Here is a 23,422-nt window from a genome sequence, read left to right on the forward strand (position 1 = left end):
TATATCATTTATAATGTGCCAATGTCAAAAAGGTGGCAAAAAGAATTTACAAATATTTCCTCGAAAGTATTGCTAAAAAATAAATTTTAAATAATTAAAAAAAAATATGTTACAAACATACTATAATTTTTTTTTTTTTTATTATTTTTAATATTTTTTTTAATAGTATATTACACACCCAGGGAAGTAAAGTAAGAAATGTCTCAGATCACATGTAATTGTTGGCCGAGGCGAAGCCGAGGTCAACAAACATGTGATCTGAGGCTTTCTTATTTACTTCCCGAGGAGTGTATACTATTTTTCTCCTCGACGGAGGCGGAAAGCGGCAACTTCGTTTTGCACAGCGGGACGAAAGTTGACGCTTTCCGCCCGGAGGTGAGAAAAAATATTTAAAAAATTGTTTTTCACGAATATTGACAAATTTTAAAAATATTGCCGTTCGGAAATATTTGTGAAATATTTTAAAACTAATAGGATGTAAAAATTCAATATGTGGATAAAGCATTAGAGGCACAGTCGAACTGTATTTTTTCAACTGGTCCCATAGCGTAGCGTTATTATCGTTGTCTCTCGCGCGTCTAGTGTGTTCGGTGTTAGGTTCAAATCTTCCATAGGGTAGTGGCGAAAATCCAATTCTCAGAGAGAAGAGCGAGCATGTAGGTATGATATTAATATGTTAATGCAGTATAAACGTAATTACCCTTATACTTCACTTGGATTGAGAATAACCTAGTAACTTTGGACTCCGGTATTTGGGGCTGAAGAGCTAGCTACCAAAGCCACTGTTATAAAATTATAATAAATAATTTAGATGTATTTGAGTTGTGCAATAGGATTAGGACAAAAAAAATGATTGGATATATCAGATTTAATTTTATGTAATATAAAAATATTTTATTGATATTTTGGTAATCTTTCGGAAGTATAACAAATTCATATATTAGCACGATCTTGTAATAAAAAATACTTTTCTCATTCCTCCAACTTCTACGTAAAATTTTTGCATGCTATTTTGTAAAATCAATCTTTGCCGAAAGTAAGGCCAGAAGTAGGTTGATCGATCCGGTATAAGCAATCAGCTATATTAAAGTAGCCTAAATATTCAACTATACTTGGAGTAACGTCAATATGATAATGGCCACCCTCACCATGATCACTGAAACTATGGAAATGTTGAACACGAAGATCCAAATCACTTTCGGACGAAACCAACGTTCCAACTGCAACTAATGGTGCTGACATATCGTAAAAACGTAACCAATTATTCATAGATTCTTCTGTAGTTAATGGTACTGATGAGAAATCTGGCATCACGTGTTGCTTAGCTTTTCCTTTTTTAAGGAGAAACGTACCTCCCAAACCTTGAACGAGATACAACTTGAGTATTTGCAAGAATAAACGAAATGGATTAATTGGTTTATAATCAATATTTACCGACTAACTGATCTTTGTAATGCGCAGATAGAGCTTTTTGTATTGATGCAATAAAATCAAGGTCTCCTATACGAGTTTTAGCATGGACTTTTAGAACTTTTCCGGGTTTTCCCTCTGAGATAAACAAATTCGCTAGCAATGCTAACCTAGTGTCAGAATCAACACACTTTTGAAGTACACACTGATTTTCTTCTCCAACCCATGCTAGTTTGGTCTCATTTATAACGTTAGTTGAATCAAGAACTAAATTCATCATCATCTGCAAATAAATATTTACTTTTATTATTTGGTTTAAAAAACAAGTTGACAATATAGTGAAATCTCTATAAAATAATTATAAGACAACCATAATGAAAATAACCATGTATATTAGGCCGTGTCAGGAAAAACCATTTTTTTTTTTTTTTTAGATTAAATATACCTCAGCAGATACATTGATAAACAAAAAAAAGTCCTCCTAAAATTTCAGCTCAATATCTCAAAAATAGCCCCCTACACGGAAAGAAAATTATCCCTGGCGGTTTTGAATCACCCTGGAAACACCCTGGGAGTGGAAACACGGTGGAATCACGGTGGATCCAGGGTGGTTACACGGTGGGTTTGTGCCATTTTATCACCCTGATTCCACGGTGGTTACACAGTGGGTTTTTTTCATTTTATCACCGTGATTCCACGGTGTATCCACGGTGATTACGCGGTGTACGTGAAATCACGGTGGGTACACCGTGTAACCACCGTGGAATCACGGTGATAAAATGAAAAAAACCCACCGTGTAACCACCGTGGATCCACCGTGTTTCCAGGGTGATTCAAAATCGCCAGGGATGGGAAATTTTACTATGCATTATGGGAATAGTTCCCATAATGGTATAGGAATTGTACCCATACTATTATAGGGATGGTTCCATCATATATGGCTATAGTTTCCATAATAATATGGGAATAGTATTCTATTAACTATTCCTATAATATTGTGGGAACTATTCTTATAATGTTATGGGAACCATTCCCATAATATCATAAAATTTTTTTTGCAAAATAGTGTAGAAATTTCTTTCATGATATGGAGAGATTCAAATGAAACTTCTTCGAAGCTAAATTTGTTAAAAAAAAAAAATTAGTCAAAAATCTTAATGTTTTTGCCAATTACAAAATTTTTTTTCAATGCTTGAACTTTTGTTTTTATATTTAATAATATTTCTGTGTATTGTAGAAGTGGTTATCTCACTTTTCTTTGAATAAATTTTTTCATGATAGTATGGGAACCATTCCCATAATATTATAGGAATGGTTCCTCTAATAGTATGGGAATAGTTCGGATACTATTTTAGGAACCATTCTTATACTGTTATGGGAATGGTTCTTATAATTTATGGGTATGGTTCCTATAATTTATAGGAATAGTTCCTATATATTATGAAAATGATTCCCATAATATTATAGAAAGTATTCCTATAAATTATAGGAACCATTCCTATAACATTATAAGTATCATTCCCATAATTATAGGAACTATTCCTATAATTATGGGAAACATTTCTATAATTATAGGAACTGCTCCCATAATTTATGGTCGTAATTCCTATGATTGTATAGGAAAAAATTTCACAAATTATGGGAACAGTTTCCATAATTTTCTTTCCATGTAGGGATGGAAAGATCTATCAAAGAATCGATTTTCGATTCCAACTTCAAGTCTGTTCATTTAGATTCTTGGCATCGTTTCAAGTCGATTTTGATCGATTCATGAGTGAAAATTAATATGCAGCAAAATTTAAATTAGAGTTGCTAAATCACTGAGGTCGTGACGAATTTTTTAACATGTTATAGTCCTTGTTGAAAAACACATCCATGATTGTTTTTAAATTTTTATATCGCTTTTGTTTTAAAAAGTTATGAATTTTTGAAAATTTCGAATAAAAAATATTTGAATGTCCATAACTTTATCATAAATCCGTATGTATCTGTTAGAAATTCGATTTTCGAAAATCGGACCGAAACCAATAATTTCCCTTTTTTTCGAAAATTTTTAATTTTCTTAGCGGGAAGTTGAAAATTTCAGTCAAATCGAAAGGGGTCGGGTTCAAAAGTTGTCGATTTGATATGGAATGCCTCGTTTAAAAGTGAATAATAACTCTTAATTAAATTTTGAAATTATTATGATCATTATTCTGCATACCGGTCAGTCACTGATCGGTGGTCACAGATTGGGCAAGTTAGATGTATCAGAGTCATGTGAGGCAAGTAAGCGTTGTGGGTAAGTGTGCGTAAACCCATTTATTTGGACTGAAATGTATGGGTTTGCGCATACTTAATCACTGCGCACACTTGCCTCACAAGACTAATATATATTTTAGAGGTGAGCGAATATCGTTCGAATCGAATCGAATCGAATATTAATATTCGATTCGAAATCCGAATCGAATAATTCGAATTTTCGAATTATTCGAAAGTTCCCGAATAATTCGAAAAAATTCGAATAATTCGAAAGTTCACGAATAATTCGAAAATTTTCGAATAATTCGCAAATATTTCGAACAATTCGCGAATTATCGAAATATCACTGGATTTTCTATTGTTTCCAATTTGAATTCCATTACATCGTGTATCAAATATTCTAGTTACGAATAGTATACTTTTTGATTAAAAATCAATTATCCGGAGTAAACAATTGCTCAATTTCAATGTATGTTCATTAGGGTGCTTCAAAAAAAAACTTTAATTTTTTTTCTTTGCTCTTACCCCATAAAACGTTAGTGGTTGCCGAGAAAAAAATCCCAAAAGATGGGCTCTCTAGCTCAACTCTAAGAGGTCGCTATTTTAATTTTAATTTCCCTTTTGATTAACAATTAAAAATTTATTTTTTCATTCAAAGTGTAATCACTCATAAGCTGCTTAATATTTTTCAAATCTATACATATATCTTCAAAGTTGATTTCTCAAGCTTTCCAAAACCCTATGACAAGTCATAATTATCCCTAATTGAAGCTAGCAAAAAAAAAATCGAAAATTAACAATTTCATTTTGAAATACAAAATCGATACTTTTCAGATAGCTTCAATTGACATTTGAATAATGGTAATTATGACTTGCCATCGGGTTTTGGAAAGCTTGAGGACTCAGCTTTGAAGGTTTATGTATAAATTTGAAAAATATTGAGCAGCTTATGAGTAATTACGCTTCCCTAGCGGTATTAAAAACATTCTGGATACACTCTGGAAATATTCTGGTAACACGATGCAACCATACGGACTCCAGAGTATTTCCAGAATGGTTTTGTGCCCTTTTCTGAGAGTGAACCCAGAGTATTTCCAGAGCGGATATGGAGTAAATTCAAAGTGTTTCCAGAAAGTATCCAGAGTGGATACATACTGACACCGTTATGCATCCACATTGAATACAAACTGATACCAAAGTGTTTCCAGAATGTTTCCAGAGTGGGATCAGAGTGAATACATACTCAAACCAGAAGGTATTCAGAGTAAATGAGTACTGAAAAAAAAAAAATTTACCGAAATATATTATTTTAAGAATATTCAAGAGCATTTATTGAATACAAAAATCAATTTTTTTCATTACCTGAAACGTATTTTATGTTTTTGGATTGTAAAAACAATTTTTTCAAGAAAACAAAAATATTTGACATTATTGTCACAATGTAATATAGCATCTACTATATGACCATCGAAACAGGCATTTGTCACTCTGTCAAATAACAGAGAAGTACCCGTGCTAGAATTATCTTTGAGTATAGAATATAAGAACTCTGAAACACCTATCTAACCAGGAACAGGACAATAATAGGTTAGGCGCGATCTAGTGGCGAGCACTGAACTACTTCCACTGCTGCTTAGCACCGGTGACTTTCTCCTCCTTCACAATATATCTTCTCCCAGCAAATTGTTCTCTTAAATCTTTCACATTAAAACCCGGGTCAAAGCTGTCAAAACTTCCATTAACTGTCGACATTTTTAAACACAAGACGATAAATAAATAGTAAACAAAACATAATCAATTCTGTAACTTAATATATTTTTTATAAATTTTGCCCATAAATGAAAATATTACAAGTCGATAATATAATCTAGTTTAGTCCTTGCAAATTTTCAGAACTAAAATTTTTTAAAGTTCAAGAATTAATCTAGTTTTGTCTGCCCGTAACGCAATTGTTTTTTAAAACAACAGATCAAAAACAGCTTAAAATTTTTATAAAACATCAAAAACAGATCAAATAATTAATTAATTAATAATTAATTTTTACTTATTGAAAGTTCACAGAAAAACCCTGATTATATCTAAACTGAAACCCCCGGATTTTTTTTTACTTCTTGGAGCTATTCTTGAAAGGGTTTAGAAAAGATCGCCGTTAGAAAAATTACAAAATTTCGATTTTTTACTTCTTTATTAACAATCTAAAGCATTGAAAAATAAAAAACGTGAATAAAGCGATCAAGAAAATTTATTTTTTTGATTATTTTGTTTTTTTATTGCTAAAAGCTATACAACAATAATTTTAAAAAAATTTTTACTTGCATTATTTAAATAATTGTTATAAATAAATTCATTGTTAATAAGATTTAATAAAATTTTTTTTTTGGGATAAAAATACATAATGAAAATAACAATTTTTTAGAAAACAATTGTTTCTTAAAAAATGATTTTTATTGCTAAAAAGCAAATTTGCTAATTAACAATTTTTTGTTATTTATTAAAAAGTATTCATAAAAATTACTTTTATTCCCAATTCATTAAGCAATTGAATTAGAGCTTCGGTGACAAGCTCAATTTGTCTAATGATTAATGGATAATAAAAAAGACTTGAAGTGTTGTAGTTGTGTCTTCAATAAGTTATTTTAATAACAATGAAGAAGAACAGAAAGGTAGCGACAAGTCCAAGTGTACAATAATTTAAAAAATTATATAAAAAATTAAAAAAAAATTTTTTCTACAAAAAAAAAAACGCATGGTTATTTTTAGTATTTGAAAAAAAATATTGCGTAAAAATTTATTTGTTTATAACAAATAGTTTGTTTAATAAACAAATAATAAATGAATGAAAAATTTTTTTTTCTAATATAACAGAACATGATAAATGATGATTTAAAAAAAATTATGGTTCCTTAATATCAATATTGAGTAAAAAAAAAATTGTTAATTAGCAAATGCGCTGTTTAGCAAAAAAAAATTTTTTTAAGAAACGATTTTTTTCTTAAAAATCCTTATTTTTATTAAGCGTTGTTTCCCAAAAAAAAATTTTATTAAATTTAATTAGCAATATATTTGTTTATAACAATTATTTTTTAACAATGCATTTATATTTAAACAATGCAAGTAAAAATTTTTTTCAAATTATTGTTATGTAGCTTTCAGCAATAAAAAAACAAAATAATCAAAAAAATAAAAAAAAATAAATTTTCTTGATTGCTTTATTTACGTTTTTTATTTTTCAATGGTTTAGATTGTTAATAAAATCGAAATTTTTTTATTTTTTTACCGGCGATCTCTTCTAAACCCTTTCAAGAATAGCTTCAAGAAGTAAAAAAAATCCGGGGTTTTTAGTTTAGAAATAATCAGGATTTTTATGTAAACTTTCAACAAGTAACAATTAACTAATTAACAAAAGCATAGTTAATTAAAAAATTGGGGTAAAAATTGTTTTTCTGAAGATTATTATTGATTTATGTGTTTAGAAAGTACCAAATTTTTTTTATTCCTTAGTATTTAAATTCCATGGACTCTGGGCCCATTTTGAAAACACTCTAATTTCATCCTGCACTCATTTTGAGCCCATTTTGAAAACACTTTGATTCCATTCTGGACTCACTTTGGGTCCATTCTGAAAACACTTTGATTTCATTCTGGATTCACGTTGGATCCATTCTGAAGACACTTTGATCTACTCTGGATCAATTCTGAAACCAGTTTGGTTTCACTCTGGAGAAAGGGCACAAAACCACTCTGGAAACATATTGGATTTATAATGTTTACATTCTGACTATGATCCCAGAGTGTTTCCAGAGTGGGTTGAAGGTCGCAAGGGTTTGAATGAAAAAATAAATTTTTACGTGTTAATCAGATGGGAAATTAAGATTTAAATAGCGACCTCTTAGAGTTGAGCTAGAGAGCCCATCTTTTGGGATTTTTTTCTTGGCAACCACTAACGTTTCAGGGGGTAAGAGCAAAAAAAAAAAATTAAAGTTTTTTTTTGAAGCACCCTAATGTTCATCTCTGTCAGTAACATAAAAAATCTAGATACTTTTATTGGCAAAAGATCTTTTCAATTTATTTTGGTTTTTATAATTATTAATTTCCGTTCGAAAAAAAATAAATAAGAAAAAGGTTACACATGCAATATTTGAAAATTCTCTGTAAAAAAACTTGTAGAAATTAATTTCGAGAATTTTAAAATATTTCATGTGTAACCTTTTTCTTATTTATTTTTTTTAAACGGAAATTAATAATTATAAAAACCAAAATGAATTAAAAAGATCTCTTGCCAATAATAGTATCTAGATTTTTTATGTTACTAACAGAGATGAACATACATTGAAATTGAGCAACTGTTTTCTCCGGATAATCGATTTTTAATCGAAAAGAATGCTATTATTCGAATAATTACGATCGTAAGTAGAATATTTTGATACACGATGTAATGGGATTCAAATTAGAAACAATAAAAAATCGAGTGATATTTCGATAATTCGCGAATTATTCGAAAATTTTCGAATTATTCGTGAATTTTCGAATTATTCGAGAACTTTCGAATCATTCGAAAATTCGAATTATTCGCACACCCCTAATATATTTTGTTAATGTGTACGACACTTTATTATATATAGTATGTCATACTTCATTTAAAATACATTAGATACAGAATTCGTATCAGAAAGTGATGCCAATTCGGTGTCTTTATTCGGAACCAGCATTGATAGAAAATTTTTATTAGTTGGGACAAATCTAGTACACGGAGAGAAATTTATGGTAACCGTTTCTAGTACGTTTATGAAATATCATCCCATACCGTTATGGTAATGATTACTTGGAATTATGGGATATAGGTCCATACTTTTTGGGAAAAGTTCCCATAAGCATGTGAAAGAATTATGATAATGATTACAATAATATTATGGTAATCGTTCTCATTATACTATGGTAAACGTTAATATAATATTATGGTAATGGTTACCATACTAAATGTTAACGATTACCATAATATATGGCAACTATTACCATAATATTACAGTAACCATTACCATGCATTATGGGAACCATTCCCATAATAAATTGTAATTGTTACCATAAATTTCTGTCCGTGTATCAATTTTTTTCTGTGTATAACCGATTTTAGAAAAATTATGATAAAATGTGATTTTGTACCATGATATTAAATATCATATATAAATTATCATTTTTGCTTACTTCACAGTTTCGGGAGAGTTGAGGCCAAGGGCCAGCTCCTGCGCCAATAATAAAAGCTTTATCACCATAGTGGATTTGTTTTAAAATCGTTTGGACATCATAAATCTTATCTCTTTGAACACATGGAAGTAAAAAAGGTGGTCCACCGATTTCAAAAAGTTTTGGATGTCCTCCGAGTCCTGAAAAATAACAGGCAATTAATATAGTTTGATTGCGTCATAATCTTACGTTTAGAACGATAGAAGCTATAAACCTGCAGATGCTAATTTAAATGGCGATTCTCTTAAATCTGGGCAATCTACCACTTCAACTGAAGTCTCCGAAAAGTTTTTGGAAAGAGCTGGAGAAATAACTAAAAAAGTACAAGTGTAAATAATTGGAGAAAAATATAAAATATTATATACTCATTAAATACAATCATCTATGCTATGCTCCATAAGAATATTTGCTCAAACATACCATTTTTTATGTCGTTCAAGGTTGGAGTAAAAAGAGATCTTTGACAGATATTTAAATTTTTACCAGTTCTAGTATCCATTGCAATTAGTCAACTTAAAACACTGAAAAATATAATTAATTTTAATCGGAAAAATAGTGTCGTGGTTAAATATGAATAATAATCAATATAGTGAATAATTCTTTTAACTGTTGATACTAATTATCAAGCTGATGTTGTGAGTTTTAATATAATTGTTATCTAATCTTTAAGTTTACCCTTTCACGGTATTTAATATAATTATCTTATCAACTTGTTTTTTCCAATTGATACACTTTATATAATTTTTCTATTATGATGTAATCACTTTATGAGATAAATTTGCAAAAAATGACAAAAATTTTTGCAAACTGTAATATTGAGACAAATACTTCTTTAGGTTTTCGATTTAAAAGATGAAAACTTAAAAACAACTATGGTAACGGTTGGCCCTGCATGCCAGCCCCAAAACCCCGTTCTTTTCGAGCTCCTTGAGCTCGTACATGTCAACCGTTTTTCAGATTTTTTTTCAATTTTTAATCCCCAATGTCTTTTGAAGTAATGAACCGATTGTGACGTTCAAGGTGGCATTCAACGCAGTTTTTTAATCACTACCCTAACGGACCCAAATTACCGTAAATTGCGGTAAACCCACCGTAAATTACGGTAATCCACCGTAAAAATACCGGCTAATGGCAATTTACGGCAGATTTACCGTATTTTACAAAAGATTCAGCGTTTTTCTGTGATTCATTGTTAATGATTCATGTTAATGAACTATGGATTTTGCAATCGTATTTTTGTTAAATTTTCGTATTTTACGGTAAACCCACCGTAATTTACCCATTTTACCGCAAATTTCCATAAATTACCGTAAATTACGATGAATCCACTCGAATTTTTACCGTATTCTACGGTGAATTTACGGTAAATCAAGTCTGCTAGGGTAACGTTCAACGGAAACTTATATCAATTAGCTCAACGATTTGAATTTTATTAGAAAAAAATACTTTTTCACAATTGTTTCGACAACGATTTCTTTTGAACTTAGGAACCGATTTTGAAGGTTGAAGTGGCCCTGTTTAGAAAATCTTATAAAATTCATTAGATTCTCATAAATTCCTATACAAATAACATAAATTCCTATACAATAAGAATGAATGAGTTCCATGAGAAGTGCTATAGTTAAGTATAGGGCCTTATACATACAGCTATAAGAATCTATCGGATTTTTTAAGCAGGGGGCATTCGACGCGGCTTATGAATTTTTAGAGCTTACTCGATTTTAGAATCAATCCATCGAGTACAGTACAAGTTTTTAAAAAAAAATTTTTGAAAAAATTTTATCGGAATTAATGGGCCGCTTCAAAAAGTCAAATCGATTACTGGCATCAGCACTAGCGTATAGTCTAGTCAACAAGTGCCTTTTTGACGAAAACCTGTTTAACCTCATCGAAAATTATGGTTTTGGTCTCATTCGATTCGAAATGGCATCTAGAAAAAATGTTCAAGTGGAAAATTGGGGCTCTCAAAAATTGTAAAAGTTATAAACAATTTAGTGAAAAAAAAAAAAGGGTTTGTTTTTTTGCAAATATTTCGAAAAATATTTGAGATATCCAAAATTTGAAAAAAGATCCTTAAAGAGGAGGAAATTTTCTAAAAAAAAGTCCTACCTCCCCGAATTGTACCGACAATATTTATAAACAAACTGAGCTTTTTGTAGTTCATAAAATGCTTAGACTAAAAAAAAAAAATTAAAGAATTTTTTTTATATAAATACTTTCATTCATAATTCATTATATAATTGAGTTAGAGCTTCGGTTAAAAGCTCAGTTTGTTTATTAATTAATAAAGAATAAATAAGGCTTGAAGTGTTCTAGTCGTATCTTCAATAATTTATAAGTTATTTAAATACCAATGAAGAAAAACAGAAAGGTAGCGACAAGTCCAATAAAACAATGTTTTCGCAAAAAAAAATACACATGGTTGTTTTTAGTATTTTTTGTAGTATTTCAAAAAAAATATTGCATAAAAATTCATTTGTTTATAACAAATTTCTTGTTAAATAAACAATTAAAAAATGAATAAAAGAAATTTTTTTTTTTACAATATAAGAGAACATGATAAATGATGATTTTTGAAAGAAAAATGGTTCCTTAATATTAGTATTAAGCAACAAAAAAAAATTGTTAATCAGCAAATGCGTTTTTTAGCAATAAATAAATTTTTTTAAGAAACGATTTTTTTTTTTTAAATCATTATTTTCATTAAGCATCTTATTCCCAAAAAAAATTTTTTTTAATCTTATTAACAATGCATTTGTTTATAACAATTTTTTAAACAATGCAAGTAAAAATTTTTTAAAAATTATTGTTATGTAGCTTTTAGCGATAAAAAAACGAAATAATAAAAAAAATTAAAAAAATAAATTTTCTTGATTGCTTTATTTAAGTTTTTCGTTTTTCACTACCTTAGATTGTTAATAAAAAAGTGAAAAATCGAAATTTTTTAATTTTTCCAACGGCGATCTTTTTCAAACTCTTTCAAGAATAGCTCCAAGAAGTGAAAAAAATTCTGGGTTTTTAGTTTAGAAATAATCAGGGTTTTTATGTGAACTTTCAACAGGTCAAAATTAACTAATTAACAAAAGCATAGTTAATTGAAAAATCGGGGTAAAAATTTTTCTTCGGCGGGTTATTATTTATTCATGTGTTTTGAAAGTACCAAATTTTTTTTATTCCTTAATATTTATATTTTATCGGTTAAAATAATTTTTATTCATCATGCTATTGATTCGGTTGACGCGCGTGCACGCGGTAGGACTTTTTTTTAGAAAATTTCCTCCTCTTTAAGGATCTTTTTTCAAATTTTGGATATCTCAAATATTTTTCGAAATATTTGCAAAAAAACAAACCCTTTTTTTTTTTTTCACTAAATTGTTTATAACTTTTACAATTTTTGAGAGCCCCAATTTTCCACTTGAACATTTTTTCTAGATGCCATTTCGAATCGAATGAGACCAAAACCATAATTTTCGATGAGGTTAAACAGGTTTTCGTCAAAAAGGCACTTGTTGACTAGACTAGTAGCAGTAGGATTGAAAAAAGAGCGACATCTCGCAAAACAAAAAGACGGGATATTTGAAAAAAAAAAAAAAATCTGGGCGTCGGTTGGCCCTGCGGGCCAGCCCCAAAACTTCCTGATGTTTTTGCGCTTAAGGAGCTCAGAAACATTACCCTCGCTGTCTTGAAACCCCAATAAATCCACCGTGGATCCATCGTGGATCCACCGTGGTTTTGTGACATTTATCCACCGTGGTTCCACGGTGAAACCACTATAAATCCACGGTGGATCCACGGTAAAACCACGGTGGATCCACGGTGAAACCACAGTGGATCCACGGTGGTTCCCACAGTGGTTTTATGGTTTTTTTTGTCGTGTTTGCAGTACGTTTTCAACGTACTTTTATGGTATAGTTATACCGTTTTATACATAAGCACTAACTAAAAATAGATTTTACCAACTATCAAATAAAAAAAATGAAAAATTCGAGAGTGAAACTACCATTGAATTACGATGTAAAGCTATAAGTCTTAAAAAATTAAATTTACTATAAACTAGATTCATCTTTGCTGGGTTGATAGTAAGTGACCGAAGACCGATTTTCACATGCCTTAGCGCGAAAGCGCGTATGTATATTTTGGTCTCACCTCAAAATTTATTTTTTGTACTTTGACAAAAATAGTTCAAGAAAACATTAATGTCATAGTGTAATACAAGATACACCTGTATTACTATCAAAAATGGATTATTATCTCTCTGCTAACATTCAGCGAGTAACGTATTCCATGATTGCTTCAAGATCAGAATTTATAACTTCTGAAATAAGTATCTTACCAGGGACACTACAAAAGGTGGGCGCGATCTAGTGGTGAGCACTGAACTACTTCCGCTGCTGCTGCCTAGCATCATAACTTTTTAAATCAATAATCATTAGGATTAAATATATATTCATTAATCTCGAACAAATATATATATATATATATATATATTTATTCTAAATGGATATATTTTTTTGTGTCTAAGTAATATTTATTAGAGTTGATATAATAATATATTGCTTTAATATTTGGGGTTGTTGGCACTGTACAATAATTTATTTGTCTATTAAATAAATATTTTCTTAACTTAACCAAATGATTTTATTATCTTAGAGAGAGAATTATTAATGTCAACCAAATAGAGTCTATTAAATCATTTATTAAAAATTGAGAAAATAGATCATGTTAACGTAATAAAATTTAGTTGTCCCAAATCAATTTTAGTTTAATAGAATTTAACAAAACCAATTTAATTGCCGCAGAGGAATTTTTTTCGTGTATTAAAACTTCCTGTAGAAAATTCGTGCAACTGTGAAAAGTGTTATTTGGAGTTTTTTATATTTATTAAAATGTAAAAAAAATATTCATGTTATTTTTTTTTAACTGTTGATTATTTATGATTTTTAAATTTAAAAAAATTATATTTTTTTTAAATACTATAAAAATATACAAAAACGGTCATGTGTGATTTTTTAAGAAAAAAAATTTTTTCATATTTTTTCTATAATTTATAAAGTTCTCATGTTTCGAACTTGCAGTTTTCTTCCGTGTTTCTCATTCTAATAATTATTATAACTTATAAACTATCGAAGATACGACCATGACCCTTCAAGTCTTTATTGTTTATCATGAAACAATAAATAAATTAAGCTATAATTTTAAACTCTTGATCATTTATTTATTTAGTTTTAAGTGAATGTTTATAAAAAGATTTTGAGAAAATTTTTTTTAATGTTTCAGCTCAATTATTTATTGACTTTTATATGATTATTTATATAACAACATACAAATAAATTTAATGTCAATATAACTTTTAGTTATTAAGATACTAACTCTTCAAACACAAGAATATCTCTTTTTTCCGAATAATTTCTCTCATTGTTCAGAAAAAAATTGAGCTGAAGCATTGAAACAAAACTGAAATTGTTTATTGCTTAATGGAGAACAAAATTGACTTTGAGTACTTTAATCTTATCTTTCATAGTTTCAACGAAGTTCCAATTTAAAAGCAAAAAAAAAATTTTCTCAAAATTTTTTTATAAACATTTACTTAAAACGAAATAAATAATTGATCAAGAGTTTAAAATTACAGCTTAATTTACTTTTTGTTTTATGATAAACAATAAAGACTCGAACGGTCATGGTCGTATCTTCGAAAGTTTATAAGTTATAATAATTATTAGAATGAGAAACACGGAAGAAAACTGCAAGTTCGAAGCATGAGAATTTTATAAATTATACAAAAAATATAAAAAATTTTTTTTGAGCAAATCAGCTAATTATTACATGCTTTGCAACATTTGATATCGTGTTTGAATAAAATTACTAGTTAGTTTTCAGGAATTGATCAATAAAATTACGTAAAAGTTATCACTCCAAAACAATGTTATAGATAATTTTATTCGTGAGGTTGTTGAAAATCAACGAGGTAACGTTAATTATTATTCACAGAAAGTTGGACAAAAAAAAAGTCTTATGATTGCTGCATCATATTTTAGGTTAATTAAGTCGATAAAAAAATTATGTAAAGTATCACTATTATTTATACATACTAGAGTGGTCCAAAGAAAAAACTGCTTTTAGACAAAAAAAAATTCCCTTCAAAGCACAGCTTTATATCTCAGTTCTTAATGAGATTCAATGAATTTCTATTTTTCCATTTGAATTACACGCGTACAAAAATTCATTTTACGTTTTCATCCGGTAAAACTACGGAAAAAATTTTTTTACTTGAGTTAGATTTTTAGAAACGTCTTCATTTATCACTATTTCAACTGAAAAATTCATGTCAAGATCTCGCGTCAAACCACGGTAAAACCACGGTGGATCCACGGAAAAACCACGGTGAATCCACAATGGGTCTACTGTGGATCCACTGTGGATCCACCGTGGTTTTGTCGTGGATTCACCGTGGATCCACCGTGGTTTTGTCGTGGATTCACTGTGGATACACTGTGGATCCACTGTGGATCAACTGTGGTGAAATGTCACGAAACCACGGTGGATCCACGGTGGTTCCACGGTGGTTGCAGGACCGCGAGGGTAGTATGAATACACTTTCAAGCTCTTCGAGCTCGAAGATACTTTTGCATGTGATTGTTTTTTTATGAGCTTTTCAAGCTGCAACAAGTTGCATTGTATGTTAAAAATTGAAAATTTATAAATCGAAAATCACTTATCACTCAAAACAAGCGTTTTTTCAATTTTTATTCCCAATTATGTTCAATTAAATAAATGTATTGAGACAGAAATCATGTCAGTGATCGAAATAAAGATTTAAATGAGTTTTGACTGAGATCAGAGCAATAATATAAAATATTCGAGAAAAATATTAACAACTGTGTATTTTCAGTTTTTTTTTTTGTTGATAATATGATTTAAACTAAAGAACGAGTTAGATAACATTATGTGGTGATCGAGAAAGACCATAAAGACGGAGAGTTGACATAATTTCGGTCACATTTTAGTATATCACATTACGATTTATCTTTTTTATTTAACTTTTCAACGCCGATATCTTTCGAGCTACTCAACAGCTTTTGACGTTTAATGTCGTGGTTTGTTGAGTTCTAGTGCTGATTAAAATTTGAAATCGATCGGTTCAGTCGTTTCGAAGATATTTGAAAAAACCCGTTTCTCACCATTTCTTTCTCTAACTATATCTCTCGAACGCGTTAACCAATTGAGATGGTTGACGTGGCAATCGACGCGTTGTATTGAGTTCTAGAGCTGATTAGATTTTGAAGTCGATCGTACAACACACACACACACACACACACACACACACACACACACACACACACACACACACACACACACACACACACACACACAGGAACTCGGGCATCATTCTGAAAATAGTCAGAATAGCTTCCTAGGACCTCAAAACGTCGACATCTGATGAAAAGTCAATTTCTAAAAATCAGGGTGAAAACAATAATTTCCCGAATTTTTCAAAAATCGTCGATTTTCTTAGCGGAAAGTAAAAGGCTTTTATTTTTTTGAGTAGCTATAACTTCTTCAAAAATTGACTAATTAGGACGATTTTCTTTTTCAAAATATTTATTTTTGAATTTACTTTTCGGAAAAATATTCTAAGATATTAAAACCTATGAAGTTTTTCACTTTTTTGAGAAAAATCGCATGTTTCTCGAAGTCCGACGTTTTCAATTTTTTTTTTTTTGTCTTTAAAAAAGCTTTGTTCAAGAACAAAGCTTTGAATAGAATGCCGCCCAGCGCGGAGTGGGCCGACTGTTCCATTTATTTCTTTTTATCGATCGAAAAAAAAAATTTTTTCCTAGCTGGGCTTATTGTTTCACAAAACATTACTCTGGAAATTTTTGAGGATGTATAGAAGACTGAGGTCTTCTGGAAATTGACCAATTGGCAAGTTTATTTTCGCTTTCTCTTCGTTTTTAGATGTAGTTTTTAAAAAAAAATTATTCATAGGTGTATTCTATTTTTTTTTTTTTCACTTTATTAAAAAAAATCCGAATTTTTTCAAGGACTACCACTTTCAATTTTTTGTTCTTTTCAATTTTTCAAACTTTGAGGTTTTCTATAAATCTTCAAAAATTTCTGAAGTGATGTTTTGTGAAATAAGACCAGCTAGGAAAAATTTTTTTTTTGGATTAATAAAAAAAAAGATGGTAGTCAGCCCCCATGGAAAAAATTTATATGTTGAATATATTAAAAATATATTTCTACATATAAATCATATATAAACGTAATATAACAAAAATATATGTCAAATATACTGAAAATATAAGCGAATATATGCTACATATAAAAAAAATATAAATAGAATATATATGGAATATATCACTTTTGGCCGATTTTCGTATATATAAAATATATGTTCAATATAATGAAGTTATATCTATAATATATTTTGTATGGATAATCATAAAGGCAGTAAAAGTTCAAAGAAATATATACAAAATATATTGGCTTTATATTTAAAATATAATTGATAGAATATATTGTGAATATATGTAAAATATATTTAGTTTATAAGGAAAATATAATAATTGAATATAACCAAAATATATGTGACGTACATTTGAATTATATTAAAAATATAAGTAGGTACTTCTAAAAGAAATATATGCAGATTATAGTAGGTGCATATATAAAATGTGAAGAATGATATATAAACTAAATATATTAAAAATATATACAAAATATAAGCCGAACATATGATTGAAATGTATAAAGAATATATTCCGAGAAAAATGATTCCAAAAGGACTAGGCGGACCTATGATGGAGTTTTCCTTGGAAAATTTGGGCCTGAAAAGTTAGGGGAGGTAACCTGCAGAGGTGCCTAGAAAAACCGGTCCAAATTAATTTGTCACACGGGTTTTTGTAGGAGTTTATTTTTAATAGAAATTTAACCTAAAAGAAATAATTGAGGTCAGCAGCGGAGGTTTCTGAGAGGAAAACTCCAAAATGACCGTGAAGACCGTCATTAAAGTCTTCGTAACAAAAATTTGGGCCTGAAAAATATAGGAGTAGTAACTTGCCAGGGTGCCTTCAAAAAAAGTTCCAAAAGTGTCATAGGAGACTTTGTGGGAGTCTTTCTAGACAAAATTTAGGCCTGGAAAAAATATGACTGATTACCTGGCTCCTATGAAAATTTTCGACTTTTTTGTCCAGGCACTATTGTTGGTTACTATCTTTATTTTTTTCAGGCACAAATTTCTTCTAGAAAAACTCCTACAAAAACCCGTGACAAATTTGGATCGGTTTTTCTAGGCGCCCCTGCAGGTTACCTCTCCTAACTTTTCAGGCCCAAATTTTCCAAAGAAGACTCCATCATACGTCCCCCTAGTCATTTTGGAATCACTTTTCTCGAAATACATTCTTTATACATTTTAATCATATGTTTGGCTTATATTTTGTATATATTTTCAATATATTTAGTTTATATATTATTCTTTATATTTTATATATACACCTACTATAATCTGCATATATAATTTTTTTTAGAAGTACCCTGCTTATAAAATCCGATAGATTCTTATAGCTGTGTGTATAAGACCCTATACTTAACTATAGCACTTCTCATAGAACTCATACATTCTTATAAAATCTCTATGGGAATTTATGAGAACCTATTGGATCCTATGAGATTTTCTAAACAGGGTACCTACTTATATGTTTAATATAATTCAAATATACGTCACATATATTTTGGTTATATTAAATTATTATATTTTCCTTATAAACTAAATATATTTTACATATATTCACAATATATTCTATCAATTATATTTTAAATATAAAGCCAATATATTTTGTATATATTTCTTTGAACTTTTACTGCCTTTATGATTATCCATACAAAATATATTATAGATATAACTTCATTATATTGAACATATATTTTATATATACGAAAATCGGCCAAAAGTGATATATTCCATATATATTCTATTTATAGTTTTTTTATATGTAGCATATATTCGCTTATATTTTCAGTATATTTGACATATTTTTGTTATATTACGTTTATATATGATTTATATGTAGAAATATATTTTTAATATATTCAACATATAAATTTTTTCCATGGGGGAGCTCACTCCGCGCTGGGCGGCATTCTTTTGAAAATTGAACAGAGCTTTTTCCAAAACAAAAAAAAAAAAAAAAAAAACTCAAAAACGTCGGGCTTCAAGAAAAATGCGATTTTTCTCAAAAAAGTGAAAAATTTCATAAATATTAATATCTTAGAATTTTTTTGTGTTTTTGTTTCGAAAAGTACATTTAAAAACAACCCTGATTAAAAAAATGTATTTGACAGGATTAAAAAGGATTAAAATTTTAATACTTTCAAATCCTTCTAAATACTGTAAATCCTTTTTTAAAATTCACGATTAATCATATTGAATACTTTTTAATACTAAAATAATCGAAAGGAGTAAAAGGATTTGAAAGGATTTAACTAGCATTTAAAATTTCTAATGCTACCGAATACTTTTTAATCCTGAAATAATATTTTTATTTCGTTATCTTTTTAGGATATAAAAGGATTTAACTAGCATTTAAAATTTCTAATGCTACCGAATACTTTTTAATCCTGAAATAATGTTTTTATTTCATTATCTTTTTAGGATATGAAAGGATTCAACTAGCATTTAAAATTTTTAATGCTATCGAATACTTTTTAATCCTGAAATAAAGTTTTTATTTTAATATCTTTTTAGGATATAAAAGGATTCAACTAGCATTTGAAATTTCTAATGCTACCGAATACTTTTTAATCCTGAAATAATTTTTATATTTCGTTATCTTTTTAGGATTTAAATGAATTTAACCAGTATTTGAAATTTCTAATGCTATCGAATACTTTTTAATCCTGAAATAATGTTTTTATTTCGTTATCTTTTTAGGATATGAAAGGATTCAACTAGCATTTAAAATTTTTAATGCTATCGAATACATTTTAATCCTGAAATAATTTTTTTATTTCATAACCTTTTTAGGATATAGAAGGATTTCACCAGTATTTGAAATTTCTAATGCTATCGAATACTTTTTAATCCTGAAATAATGTTTTTATTTCGTTATCTTTTTAGGATATGAAAGGATTCAACTAGAATTTAAAATTTCTAATGCTACCGATTACTTTTTAATCCTGAAATAATGTTTTCATTCCGTTATCTTTTTAGGATATAAACGAATTTAATCAGTATTTGAAATTTTTAATGCTATTGAATACTTTTTAATCCTGAAATAATTTTTTTATTTCATAACCTTTTTAGGATATAGAAGGATTTCACCAGTATTTAAAATTTCTTATGCTACCGAATACTTTTTAATCCTGAAATAATTTTTATATTTCGTTATCTTTTTAGGATATAAAAGGATTCAACTAGCATTTAAAATTTCTAATACTATTGAATACTTTTTAATCCTGAAATCATATTTTTATTTCGTTATCTTTTTAGGATATAAAAGGATTCAACTAGCATTTGAAATTTCTAATGCTACCGAATACTTTTTAATCCTGAAATAATGTTTTTATTTCGTTATCTTTTTAGGATTAAAAAGTATTTAAAAGTATTTGACAGTTTAAATCATTTCAAATCCTGTTAAATCATGTTTTCAGGATTAAATAGTATTTAACAGAATTAAAAAATTTGAATCATGTTAAATCCTTCTGAATCATATTTTCAGGATTCGATAGCATTCATAAGGATATAAATTTTTTTAATCCTTTCAAATACTTTTGTTTAATCAGGGAAATGTTTTGAAAATCAAAGCGTTTCAATTAGTCAATTTTTGAAGAAGTTATAGCTATTCGAAAAAATCATAACTTTTTTTGGGTTGGGTGAAAAAATTTGAAAATTTCGTGAAAAATGATTTTAATGGGGTAGAAAAAGAAAAAAAAATCGGTCTGTCAGTTGACCCTGCGGGCCAGCCCCGAAACTTCCCGCTGTTTTCGAGCTCAAAAACCTCGAAAACATTATTGTGAATAGATTTTCAAATACGTTTGTATGCTGTTGTTTTCGAAAAAAAAAAACGTTTTTTACCATTTTTTCTCCAACGATATCTCTCAAATGAAGAAACCGATTGAGACGGTTGAGGCGGCAATCGATGCGTTTTATCAAGTTTTAAAGCTGATCAAATTTTTAATTCGATTTATGGAGTCGTTTTTGAGATATTTCAGAGAAAATAAAAAAAACTTTTTTTTTTTAATTCTTTCGACAACGGTTTCTCTTGAACGAACCAATCGATTTTGATGGTTGAGGTGGCATTCGACGCGGCTTATAATGCTCTAAAGCCCAGTCCATTTTGGAATCAATCCATTGAGCACATTAAAAGTTATCCAAAAAAAACATTTTTGAAAAAATTTTATTTTTGGAATATCTCTGAACGAGCCCTACCGATCAAGCTCAATTTTCTTACAGCTTCAAGATATTGACAAGCCTCGTCGAATGACACCTTAAAGTTCAAAATCGGTTCATCCGTTCAAAAGATACAGGTATTTACATACGTACATACATACATACATACACTCGGAAATCATCGTGAAATTAGTCAGAATAGCTTCCTAGGACCTCAAAACGTCGACATCTGATGAAAATTCGATTTTCGTAAATCGGACCGAAACCAATAACTTCCCGAATTTTTGAAAATTTTTAATTTTCTTAGCTAGAAATTAAAAATTTTCAGCCAAATCGAAAGGGGTCGGGTGAAAAATGGTCGATATATATAAATAATCTGCATATATAAATTTTTTAACGAATGGTATTTTTGAACTCTACTCAACTAATTATGATAGTTTATGATGAAATCCCTTGAAAAATCGACCATGAGGACAAATACAATAGTTAGATTTTTAAAAAAATCTACCTAATAAATTTTAATTATTAAATCCCATGTACAGGTTTGACATCATTAGGGTGTGGGTAGGCCCAAGGCGTGTCCGTCGTCGATTATTAATGATTAAGAATTTCTTAATATTTGATTAGGGTTTATATAATAAATGATATACCAAATTTAATAAATTTGGGTATATTTTAATTAATAAAATTAAGGGTTGAGTCAGCCAGTTACCGGACCTCTGTCCGGTGACTTAGATGTTCGTCAGCTGACTGCCGTCTCCTAACTCTCTTGATTTTTTCATCCAGTTCAAATTAAACATTCAAAGGAAAATTATAAAATTAAATCTTACAACGGTGCATCTTAGGTTTTATATGATACCGTCGAAGCAATCCAACTCTCATACACGTAGACAATCACTATGTCTACGAATGAAATGCGTCGACGTTTTTAAAATGCTTATCATCAATATTTCCGCTGCAAACGAATTGAAATTTAATTTATTTCAATAATAATTGAATAAATTGTATTGAATTAATTAATAAATATTATGGGAACGTCACAGTGTCCATCTTGGCTCTCAAGCAGAGCTCGTTCTCATCTCACTAGATCTAATTATTGACCTATAGCTTATTCCCAAGATAAGGTATCCTAATTATCAACATTTAGAGTATCTTAAGTAGATAATTTATAATAATGTGCAAGTATATTATACATACATCATAAGAACATCTCTAACTAACATATTTTTAGAATCAATAATCAAACAATCAACTCGAAATAATTTCATTTTTCAACTTCATAGTCATAAAAAGCATGAAATTTTATGATGATAGAGAAAATTTCACGAGGTCATATTCTATTAGATATTATTTAGAATGAAATGAAGGGTTAATATTTTGTTGACTGACAATCACCAAGTTACTTACTTTTCAATCTACTATTTCTTAAAATGATTTCAAAATCATTCATTTATAGATATATGTTTACTATTATTATTGTTATAAAATTATTTTTAAGCTATATTTCTCAATATAATTACAATAATATTATTCTGTTGCAGGTTAAACATTGGAGTATACCCTAATAGCATAGTTTGTTATGGCAAAAGTTTACTTTAATTTTTTCGTCAAATGTCCGTCAACTTCGAACTTTTCCGTTTTCGACGACAATTTGTATGCACACCTTGCTACTCAATTTGACGTTAATTTACTGCCCGAATTAGAATGCAAATTCACTTCAAAAGTTGACTAGAACAAAGTTTCCGTCAATTTTTAGGCAAATTTTATGTCAATTTATTGTTAATTTGACTTGGAAAATTGTTAAGTATTTTTTTACCGTCAATTGTAGACAATTTTATGTATAAATTTGATCTGATAGCCACCCTAACCGTAAGTTAACTACAAGCTACTGCCGTATTCTGAAGCCAATTAGAAGGAAAGTGTTGGAGAGCAAGCAGTTACCTTTAAGGGTCGGCAGTACTAAACGAATTTTCGAATTTTACTTTTCTAATTACGTTTTGAATAGTTACTTCACTTGAATGATTAAAACCTTCCGAAAAAGTTTGTCTTACACATTTTTTCGGAAGCTATAAAAATTTCTGTAGTAACAATTGATTTATAAATTAAAAGAACAGTAAAATTCAAAAATTCGCTTAGTACGGC

The 23,422-nt window shown here is 29.0% G+C and overlaps 1 protein-coding gene across 2 annotated transcripts; it reads right to left on the reverse strand.

The window, feature by feature from the left end:
• Positions 1-889: 889 nt before the first annotated feature.
• LOC130671068 (ester hydrolase C11orf54 homolog) lies at positions 890-22,842 on the reverse strand. Of its 2 annotated transcripts, XM_057474760.1 has the most exons (6): positions 22,688-22,842; positions 9,313-9,413; positions 9,107-9,205; positions 8,854-9,032; positions 1,435-1,693; positions 890-1,361 (listed from the first exon to the last, which is right to left on the reverse strand). In XM_057474760.1, exons 2-6 carry the CDS (start codon positions 9,389-9,391, stop codon positions 1,021-1,023), a joined length of 957 nt encoding a protein of 318 aa, XP_057330743.1. In that variant the 5' UTR covers positions 9,392-9,413; positions 22,688-22,842; the 3' UTR covers positions 890-1,020. The 2 variants fall into 2 exon arrangements, with proteins under 2 accessions (XP_057330743.1, XP_057330742.1); XM_057474759.1 differs by lacking the exon at positions 22,688-22,842 and having other exon boundaries at positions 9,313-9,493.
• Between the last annotated feature and the right edge of the window lie 580 nt (positions 22,843-23,422).

Source organism: Microplitis mediator, chromosome 7 (genome assembly GCF_029852145.1).
Source record: "Microplitis mediator isolate UGA2020A chromosome 7, iyMicMedi2.1, whole genome shotgun sequence".
Lineage (NCBI taxonomy): Eukaryota > Metazoa > Arthropoda > Insecta > Hymenoptera > Braconidae > Microplitis > Microplitis mediator.